At 39.1% G+C, this 11,241-nt stretch overlaps 2 protein-coding genes across 2 annotated transcripts; both read right to left on the reverse strand.

Moving 5' to 3' along the window:
* On the reverse strand, positions 1-2,389 carry LOC133421728 (myeloid-associated differentiation marker-like). The gene has a single exon (XM_061711465.1). The coding sequence runs from the start codon at positions 2,264-2,266 to the stop codon at positions 1,403-1,405; it is 864 nt and encodes a 287-aa protein (XP_061567449.1). The 5' UTR covers positions 2,267-2,389; the 3' UTR covers positions 1-1,402.
* Positions 2,390-4,387: 1,998 nt separating this feature from the next.
* LOC133422438 (myeloid-associated differentiation marker homolog) lies at positions 4,388-7,122 on the reverse strand. The gene is made up of 2 exons (XM_061712429.1): positions 6,640-7,122; positions 4,388-6,201 (listed from the first exon to the last, which is right to left on the reverse strand). The coding sequence occupies exons 1-2, from the start codon at positions 6,904-6,906 to the stop codon at positions 5,632-5,634; spliced, it is 837 nt and encodes a 278-aa protein (XP_061568413.1). The 5' UTR covers positions 6,907-7,122; the 3' UTR covers positions 4,388-5,631.
* Between the last annotated feature and the right edge of the window lie 4,119 nt (positions 7,123-11,241).

The raw sequence follows: 11,241 nt of genomic DNA on the forward strand, positions 1-11,241 counted from the left end.
TTCCAAAAAATGTGATTTATTACAGTACGGACCAGCAGAGAGCAAGAGAAAGACAAGATAAGACTTAAACTTAAACTTAACTTAAACACAAGGGGATTCAAAATAAAACAGGAATTAAATACCAAAACTGTGACACTTCCCCTCATGTTTGATACAGCTGGTATTTATGGATATTCAATGGCTACAACAATACTAATCTTTTGTTAAATTTGATTGCATGTCGATGATAGAGACTTCGGAAATTCAAGTACAAAGTGCATACGATACAGTTTCATGCAATACTGAAAGTTGGTGGCTTGACTCTTGGACTCAATGTCCACATTTCAAAATATCCTTGGCAAGACATTGAATCCCAGATTACCTCCGATCACCTCTGATTGTGTTTGAAAACGTCAAGTAGGATGTTGCATCGCAGTGCAATGACTTTCTGTCCAAATGACAACTAATTACAGAAAACTGGTGACAATTTTATAAAAGAAAATACAGTTCCATGTTTTACCTTTTCAGAGAGATTTCCAGACTTAGACTTCAGAGACTTATACAGAACAGATTGTGTGAATGAAGTTTATACAGTAGCTTAAAAAACACTTTCAGTGGTCAGCAAGATTAGAAAAGTGCTGTTTAATAATTGAATATCGTCCATTTACATAATTATACATTTTGTGTTATGGAGTTAAATTATATCAGGATTATAATTAGGGTCATACATAAATTTGCATCCATTTCCAGAAAATAAATCTGATCATTTCATGAAATTATGTCAAAAACCTCTTACTGCATTTTCATCATTGTTATCAGGGCAACTTTTGGCTACAACAATACAAAACAGCATTGTGTGGTTGTTAAGGGATGTATTTTCTAGCCTAACTTCCAAATATATCAACTATACAACTACAAATAGTTTTAACATTGTTTCCTTCATTTGGAGTTAAATTAGTGTACCACCCAAAATAAATAACCAGTAGAACATCAACAATTTGCAGCATCCCCAAATAAAGTGAAAGTAACTTAGGTTCACTTGCCACACAATTGGACTTTACCGGTATAATAAAAGAAGCCTGCATGCGTCGTTAATACACACACCGATTACCATCAGGATCAAAGTTCTACACTGGTACTTTTCATTTTATGGCCTTTATACAAAGAGCTCTAATCATTAACTGTCTATTCTGAGTTGACATTTCTTCATTGTACAGTAATGTTATTTGTGAGACAGTGCTGCCATTAAATAGTCATTCTGACATTAAGGGTTTCCTTTCTGTCTAAAATGACAACATGGACAAAACAAAATCTTTTGAACTTTACACACATGCCTTAAGTACTTTAAAAAAAATACATAACGCTATCCAAAGGCTTGCTGTTGTCAGTGACTCTAACGACTTCAATGTGTTTGACCTGTTGTCTAAGTTGTCTCAGTTCTGAGACAGAACACAACACGTATAGAGTAGATGGTGTCCAGCGTGTAAACGATGAAGTTGAAGATTGTCATGAAGGTGACCAGAACTAGTTCATCCCATAAACAGAGTTTTCCACAGTTAACTGGTCTCTTGTTGCCTTGGAAACTATAGAGCGGCCACATCACCATGGCTGTCATATACATCACTGCTGCCACAACGTTATGGATGGTTGCCAGCTTGTCGAAGGAGAATGGAAAATAAGAGGTCACTTGTGCCAGGGTTAGTACAATCATGACGACAGTTGAGATAAAACACACAGAGTACACGGCCACGCACCACTGCAGTTCTGGAAAGTGTGCGTACTGAGATTCCTTTAGGGATGTGAAGATGAGACAAGCGACAAAGGTCTCCAGTATCTTCAATATGCCTGGTACCGTGGACAGGAAGCCACTGCTCTGCCCACTTGGACGAAGGCGCGTTAAGACAACTTCACCCACATACAGTCCGAAACAAATCCAGGATACCACAGAGGCTGCTATTTGCCGATGACAGGCCGGGCAGGTAAAAAATATGGGGTAGATGATGGAGGCAGACATGCACATTAGGCTCGCAAGTATAGCAAAAGCAGCGGTGAAGTCATCCCAGGCAAAAGGCAATTTGGCGTTGACTGTTGTGAACTCCAGGATGAGAGTAAGAAGCGTGAAGAAGAAGCAAAAAAACCAAGTGAACATGCACCACGCCCAGTATGAAGAGGAAGAATGTCCCACTGTTGCCACCAGGATAAAACACGTAAGAGTGAGAACAGATGTTATTATTCGTATGATCCCTATGGGCTGGGTGATGGCTCGAAGATCCACGTAGCGTCCCATAGTTGGAAGGAGTATTTTTCCACCCCAAAAAAAAACAAAGTATTGTTGTGTTTCCACAGTAAGGCCTTAAATTTCCAGCCAGATGCTACTTGAGAAATCCATGTAAGAAAAAAGTCCAACTGGTTGTGCTTTGAATCTGAAGCTGGGTGTGGCGTAGATCTGTGATCTTTATGGCTGCTGTTCCAGCGTGTTGATTGGATACAGGATGATTGTTATCAAATTCACCTCCTTAAGCTCACTGGACTCTGGTCCTTGTCACAATTTCGGTTCAGGGACACAACCCACGCAGAGTCGGCAAATACATTTGTCTTATTCTATGTACACTTAATCTTTTTCTGTCTTTACACCAGGACCGGCTCTCAGGTGTCATTTAGTGAAATAATAACAGGTATTGCCTCTGAAGGTAATCATTATCTTTTATAATCACACAAAATTTGACTTCACAATACGATAAACCTTAATGTGATGCCGGACTGTAATTGTCAAGTCCCTGCTATGGCAGTTCATTATCTGTGACTTACTAAAAACAGTAACCACATATTTTGGTTTTGGACTCTATGGTTCAGTCTAATCAATTTATATTATTGCCAACCCTTATTCAATATATTTTTCTGCTTTAAGATACTTGATTAAGGTCTTACGCTGAAATCTAGCTTTCCAGCTGAAACCAAGATGTTGAAGAATTCTTGAAACCATCACCAGTGATGTGAATAGGTTCCATGTAAAGAATACAAAATATAATAAACACCAGGTTATTCATGTTAATTAACACCCAATCCATGAATATAAAATGCATATATATATATATATATATATATATATATATATATATATATATATATTACCATTATACACTGCTCCACATTGATTTCCCAGAAATATATATATATATATGTATATATAACATATATTGGACACATGTGTGTTCAAATGAAACAGGGGACTTCCTTGGAAAACATTTTTTCAAGGCATTTGATGGAATACACTAGAAGTATAACAAATTTACTGTGACAATAAACCCCAATACTAACTGTTTTGTTCCAAAGTTGATCCTGATGAGTTAATTGAGTTATTTTGGACGTGAGTAGAGGGTTGCATGGACAGTTTTTAGAAAGCAGAGAATACACAAGCATAAAATAACAAGTGGGAAAAAAATGGATAACTACAAAGAATGTAATGTGTTTGAGAGTTTTTGTTCATACCATTTTTTTAAATTGTCTTTTAATCTCTTTAAATAATTATAGATTAACAAATTGCTGTCGTGCAATTGTCAACTTCCTCCCAAAAATCTTGTTGGAAGATAACTTGGTTCCCTCTTGTGGATTAGAAAAACACTTCATCATATCGTGCCTCGTGTGAGCTCTATCCGGCTGCCACTTCAGTATTTCCAGTATGAGAACACTTCTCACACCGAGAGTCTCCTGCTGTCTGGTACATGTGTGAGCGCGATCGCTGACGATTCTCAGACCAATTACTCTGGACAATGTGCCTGGTTTTTGTGTGAAAAAGGCTAATTTGTGTTAGAGTTTGTAGTTTCACACTACAGAGTGTGGAAATACCAGGAGAGGAAAGGTTAGTGGCACAATATTAAAAACCTACAGGTGTGTATGAGTCGGGGGTGGCGATGTGAGAATAGGACTAAGCTTAGAAATTTTCTAAATAATGCTTTGAAGATGGTAGTTTATCAGTAAAACATACACAGGGAGTAAATATACACAGTAAATGGCTTTCTCTTGTTTTTTTTCATGATCGTTGATTTTCATGTAAAATCTGAATGTTTAGTTATAAATGAAGGCTGTTCCACCTTGTAGAGAGGCCGTCACCCCCTGCACAGATCACAAGTCCATCAAAGGTCCTGTGTTCAGAGCCTGCTTTGAAATGTGTCCTGAGAAATCTTCTCACAAGCGGCCAGTGATTTAGCGCCCGTGTTCACACCTTGCATTAAAATATGTACCCAAATGCATCTTGATTGATTGGATCTGACCTTCCCGCTGTTTATGCAAATAAACACATATCCTTTTTGCTTGCAAACTCCAAATGTGTTGTTATTTTTATTTCCAGCCAGTGTAATTAGGAGACTTTCTCAGAAAAATAAAAACTGGAAATGACAAGATAAATAAATCAAATATAATTTCGTCAAACTTTATTCATTATATTGTACATTCAACAAAAATCAGGGTGAATAGGCCTACAATAAAAGGAGACATCTGGCACAAACATGAAGTGAGAAGCTTTATTGAGGTCATTTGTCTACAACACAACAGTAAGTCATTAGGCATTCTCTGAATCTGTACCAGGATGCTTTGTTTGAACATAATCTTGATACAAGTGTCCCAGAGTAACTTCAAATGCATCTCGAGTGACGGGACTGGAATCAGTCCTGGAACACCTTCAGACCTTGGTTGTTATGTTAGCCACTGAGAAACATTTTAATGTGAGGTCTAATTGTGGTCAAAGAGACAAACAACATTGCACATTCACACTTATGGTCAGTTTAAAGTCACCTAACATGCACGTTTTTGGAATACCTTGAAAAAAAACACATACACACATAAAAGACGCAAACGCACTATAGAGAGAGATCCCCGCCCCAGATTCAAACTGGACCCTTGTTACGGTGTGGCAGTAGTACTAACCACCCCCCCTCTGCTGTCTCAAAGACATCGTTGAACGGTGAATGCAAATAAACAAGTCCAGACATCCTGCATCGGTTAAAATGACATAATCTGAACATATTCAAGAGCAAATATTTATGTGAATAAACACTGAGGAATCCCCCACTGTTAATTCACCACTCTGTGATCACACCATCGGCCTTTTTAACAGTGCCTACTAAAAAGAAAAGAAAAGAAAAAGAATCAATAAAAAGAGAAAAATGTGCATTTCATGCTTTTTATACTTTGACACAACTTTGCAGACATTTTCCAATAAGATCATGAAATGAAACACTTAAATCAAGCTTAAAAAATAAAAATAAAATCAAGCTTCATTCATTCTGACACAATTGTAATTTGTCTCTGAGGCACTAAAAAAAAGCTCCACTATTGTCATGTGCACAACACTTTTATTACATTTTATTTCAAGCTGACACGGGGGGCCAGGAGGGATTTTCACATACCGACATTGTAACTGATTTATTCAACCATAGTGCATCGTAATAACTGCTGTACTGAAATAACAGAAGTGATAAGGAAGACATGTAAATCAGAGAGGGGCAGAAAGGGGAAGAAGATTTTATTTGTGGATGCAAGTAAAATATGGGATACTCCCACTTTATCTTGCTTTCAAATTAAGCAAAATCACCACAGAAAGTTCTTCATATTCAGATCAAATCAGCAAACAGGACATGCTTATGTTGCTCATGGTTATGTTCCAATGAAAACTAGTCTGAAAGAATAAACCGTATCCGCGATATAAGCCCCAAGGTTAACACTGGTCAGGAAAGTGACAACGACTAGCAAGTTCCATGGACAATGTCTAATGCTTGGACAGTATGGTCTGGGTTCCTTAAAGCTGTACAGTGGCCAGATGATCAACGCTGTGAAGTACATCAGCACTGCCAGCACATTGCACACAATCAGGACTTGTTTAGGGAAGATAAACAGCAGGCGGCCAATGGTACAAATAATTACAAGGAGGGAAAAAATAAAACAAATGGAGTAGACCGCAACGCACCACTGGAGCCCTGGATATAATGAGTAACGGAGGTAGGACACACAGGTGAAGATGATGCATGCCACAAAGGCCTCCAGAACCTTGAGAAGGCCGGGTACTGTTGAAAGAAATCCACTGATCTCACCCTCTTTGGCCCTCGTCAGTCCAACCTCAACAGCATACAGGATGAAGGTGAGAAAGGAAGTAATGCTGGCGCCGATTTGTACGCCGCAGGAAGAACAAGTGAATAAAACAGAGTAGATGATGGATGCTGTAAACACCTGCATGAAAAAAAGAGTGAAAAAAAGAAAAGAAAATTATGCTTTCCAGTACAGTCATGACAAATGAACCAAGCATCTATATCTATAAATGGAAGAATGGTGATGGGAAATCCTCCTAACATTACAAAAATATGAATGATTATTTCTGGCAAACATATCATTTGCTGTAGTCTTTCCCCAATAAAAACTGTGTTGGGAACTGCATCATTTATGTAGCCTCCAACACTTACCAGCATGTGCATTTTTATGCATTAGAAAATACATGACTGAACTTCTCATCATCACACTAAATTAGTTACAACTGTTCCACAGCAAAAAATAGATATTGTCAATGGCAACAATGTCCAGTGACAGTGGCTCGTCATCAATGTTCTTAAAACTTGTCGAATATTTGTAGAAAATTATGAATAAGAGCAAAATGAAATAAATGCCACACACCATTAGGGTCGCCAACATGGCAAAGGCTGTGGTGAAATCCTCCCAGGATATGGGTAACTTTGAGCTGAGACTTGTGAATTCCAGGAAAATAATCTGCAAGGTGACGCAGAAGCAGAAGCACCAGCTGAATATGCACCATATCCAGAAAGAGTCTGTTGTGGTACCCACTGAAAACACTAAGCCGAAGGAGACACAGGTGAAGACAACCTCTAGTATCCGCACAATGCCCACGGGCACCGTCAGTGTCTTGACGTCCAGAGTAACCATCCTGCGGTCAGTTTAATGTGGTTCAATGTAGCTCCTTTAACTTCATAAAACCCCTTCTCCTCTGCAGCTCGTCTCCTCTGCCGTTGCTGATTTTGATAATATTTTCCAGCTGCTGCCTTTGTTAGTTATTGTCATCTGATTGCGGCCTAGGCTGGAAGTCGGCTGAAGGTGGGGCTTTTGAGCGCTCCCTTATCACCACCCTATTGGACCTTCCTCCATATGGCCAGTGAGCAAATCTTATATATGCGCAGGTGCACGGCAGAAGGACATGAAATGGGGAAGCTGTGTATGTTGTTCTCTTCCATTTGCTTATCAGGTGTGCGCGGTCAATAAAGGAATTCAACCTGATATAGAAGTTACTATAATAGGAACTTTTTAATGTAATAATTAAACATAACCTTATTAAATCATTATAACAGGAACTGATCCTTAAAAGAAACAGGACTCATGCCTCTCCCTTCACCTTACTGCTCTTTGCCAACTTGACCTGTAAATAATTTCAACCATAAATGTTCCAAGTTGTGTAAGAGGAACCACACCTTGACATTGGAGTAGAGAAAAGTTGAAAGGGTTAGAGAGAGATAATTCCAAACAATAGCTTTGGGCTGTGAGACTAACAAATAATTTAATAAAAATGCAGTTTCACAAGGGACAAGGGAGTAGATTGGTCATTCTTTAAGCAGAAGGTGTAGGATACTGAAACTGAATACTGCATACTGAAAGCCTTTGCAAATACGAGTAAAGAGTAAAGAGCTACAAAGTCCACCTTTTAGGGTGGAGGTATTAATCAAACAACACTGTCACACGGGGAGTGTCACCATGTCACTTGTCATGTCACTCTGCTTGTCTTAGTTTCAGAAAAGGCCATTGGTTCGAAATGACTCATGCACATCAATATTCATTTCTTTAATCTGCAACAAACTTGCCATCTACTTTCTTGGAGGCTAATGTGAATACCATTTGGAAAACAGGAATGACAATGTTCGTTTTATTAGGAGCCCTTCCAACTACCTGAACTTTGCACACACCATAAACCAGATTAGTATACCTGCAGAGTAAAGTAAGACCGGAATTTGTCCTTAAAGGAACAGTGAGAGAAACCCTGCTCAAAAATGTCGTACTACTCATGTAATAGTGTTATTAGGGTTCTTACAGACAAACTTACATTTTAATTTAGTAAGTGTTCAGAAAGTGTATAAATAAGGACTCTCCCTTTTCATTTCGTTTTAACTGCATTATTCACACCCACACACTCTCATCACCAGGGGGCAGGAGTGAGGTTTTTCCAAAACGTCTCAAAGATTTTTCTCTCTCTCTCTCACACACACACACACACACACACACACACACACACACACACACACACACACACACACACACACACACACACACACACACACACACACCTAATGCTCGTCTCCTTCCATCTCAGACTACCACACCCGGACTGGCACACCTGAACTAATCAACTTGACTCCCATCTACAACCCCTCTCTGCTCAGTGTGCCAGCAGACAAAGACCAAGCAACACCAAACCCAGATGCTCTTCTGTTAGCTATTTTTTAGTTTGATCCTTAGTTTAGTTAGTTTTAGTTTGGGCCAGAGATGGCCGGTAGTCCTTATTTAGGTCGTTCGCTTATTTGTTTTTAGTTAGTTGGGTTTTGAGCAGAGGTGTCAAAAGTATTCACATTCATTACTCAGGTAGAAGCATAGATACTAGAGTTTAAAAATACTCCTGTAGAAGTTGAAGTATCAACTCAAGTAGTAAAAGTACTGGTTTCAAAACTACTTATAAGTATAAAAATAAAAGTAAGGGGGAAAAAAGCCATTAAGGACAAACGTCATTGGAAATGAATGCATCTTAGTATAATGAAAATATATTATATATAAGTCTTGTGGTCTTGTGGGTGGATGCTTCCCCGTTGGTCAGCCCATAGACAGACATGTTTGAGTGACAAGTGTGGGATGTTTGTGTCAAAATGATTCAATAAAAAAAAAGACTTCAAAACTTTTTTTACTTCAATCAAAAAGAAAATCACTTCAAATAAAAAAAAAAATATTTTAAATAATAAAAAAGTGTTCAAATGCATTTTTTGAGTCTCAAATATTTTTTTTACATTCAAAAACTTTTTTTCTTTCATTGAAATAATTTTTTTTGATTGAAATTTTTTTTTATTGAAAATATATTTTTTGATTGAAGCAATCTTTTTTTTTGATTGAATAATTAAGACACAAATCTACCTCCATAGGTGAATGAGCACCACGTGACTTTTGAACACACCGGTTTTAGGCCCTGTCCCAATACTCCCACTACCCTTCGTTTTCATCCCTACCCCTCGCAGCTGCTGCTGCTGCTGCTGCTGCTGCTGCTGCTGCTGCTGCTGCTGCTGCTGCTGCTGCTGCTGCTGCTGCTGCTGCTGCTGCTGCTGCTGCGCCCCGGTCTCATCATCGCCGAAAACATCAGATCAAATTCCTTAACAGGCGTTATTTGGACAAACTGAGCACAGGTTGGGGATCTTAACGGTTACTTTTACTGAAAAAATATTAAAACTTAATAAAGTGGCATATTAACAGCGCTACAGCTGAAATTAAAACAGCTTTTGGCTCTCAGCTTCCTGATTTTAGGGGTGGTGCTGAAAGTAGGGGTAGGGGGAGTATTGGGACAGGGCCCTGGGAAGATTTCAAGTGCCCTAAAATCTGTCCCTTCTTTTTTAGGGGTAGTGATTGAAAGTAGGGCTAGTGAAAGAAAGTAGAGGGAGTATTGGGATTGGGCCTTACTCTCCGCTTCATACATGGGTTACGCGGTTACCGAGAAGTGAACACTATTTAAGAGCTATTTCAGCTATTTCAATTCTACAAATTAAACCTTTTACAATTTTTCCTTATTATTTTTTAAATCCAGCAGGTGTGCCTGATGCATTTTACTCCAACAAAGCCACCTCCCAGACAGTGGAATTACATGCAGCTCAACAACCAGTAGGCCTATGCTAGTTATTGGATATTGGGCTGGCAGTGTGAACACAGCTATAGAGACCAATGCATGCATTTTTTTTGGTCATGACAAAACTTTAAATACAGTGTCATCCACGACAACATCTGTGTGCTAAAATGTAACGATTAGATAGTAAGATCATGGATTATTTGATTGGTATTAGAGTCTTAAAATCAATGGGAATAACTCATAAAAAAGCTTAGTAAAACGTTTCACCCTGAGCAGGAAGACATCTTCACATCAACTCAATGCATGTAGACTAAAGGACCCGGAGGTTGCAGGCAGAGTTTGGGTGAGAAAGAGGTGAGAGTGGGTGGAGGGTGTAAAGTAAAACAGATTCAGGTTGACAGATATATGTGACATGAGGAGGAAATGTACAGTAATAATCTTCAAACCAAAAGTTGTGAACAGCTCAATCAAACTGATGCAGGATGAAGTGACACCATAAACTTGATCACAAATACCAGCACACGTATTAAGTTCCTGATGGTGTTGTGGATTATAACAAGAAAAAAATACACCTTCACTCTAATGTGGCTACATGAAAGAGCATTTGAACGCTATGCGTCTGAAGCGTGGACCTGATCTGCTGTAAACTAGGATATGTGCACATGTTCCCAAACGTAGCAACAGCGCCCTCTGCTGTGTTCATGGCGGTATGGTTGTAAGCGACAGCTGCAACTACTATAAGGATATGTCAAGGGTAAAAGATCTGTCTCAGCAGGACCTGGAAAAACCAGTGCACGCATTCATCTTTAGGAGGCCTGAATCCTGATTAATGTAACAGCATTTTTACAGGTCTACCTACAACTGCAGCTCATTCAGAACTTCGCTGCTGGAGTCCTCACTAAGACCAAAAAATTGGACCACATCAGTCCAGCTCTGAGGTCTTCAGTAGCGGCCTGTCTTTCAGAGGACAGACTTTAAAGTTCTGATGCTGGTATCAAAGCTCTGAATGGTCAAGGATCAAAATACATGAGTGACCTCCTGACCCAGTATGAACCTTCCAGACCCGTCAGGTCATCTGGATCTGGTTTTTTATCAGTTCCCAGAGTCGGAACCAGAATGAAGAAGCTGCGTTCAGCTTCTATGCCCCACAGGTCTGAAACAAACTTGCAGAAAGCCTCAGATCAGCTGAAACCCTCAGTTGATCCAAATCTACACTGTTACTTTTAAGTTGAGTTTCAAAATTTGACCATATTTAAACTAAAGATTTTATCTATTGTTGTTTTTTATTTCTCTCTCCTGGCGGCTTCGTTCGGTCTGGGTCAAAACTCCTCCTTTCTGTCAGCAGAAGGAAACGCTCCAAACGGAGTCAGAACACCTTAAAATGAGCTTCAAAT

This window comes from Cololabis saira, chromosome 21 (assembly GCF_033807715.1).
Source record: "Cololabis saira isolate AMF1-May2022 chromosome 21, fColSai1.1, whole genome shotgun sequence".
In the NCBI taxonomy this organism is placed as follows: domain Eukaryota; kingdom Metazoa; phylum Chordata; class Actinopteri; order Beloniformes; family Belonidae; genus Cololabis; species Cololabis saira.

Bases quoted from the DNA above. Each gene is read 5' to 3' on its own strand.
- LOC133421728 (XM_061711465.1), bottom strand. From the start codon at position 2,266: ATGGGACGCTACGTGGATCTTCGAGCCATCACCCAGCCCATAGGGATC.
- LOC133422438 (XM_061712429.1), bottom strand. From the start codon at position 6,906: ATGGTTACTCTGGACGTCAAGACACTGACGGTGCCCGTGGGCATTGTG. The intron at 6,202-6,639 runs GTGTGTGGCATT...TTTTTCATGCAG, and splicing joins CCATGTTGGCGACCCTAATG to GTGTTTACAGCATCCATCAT.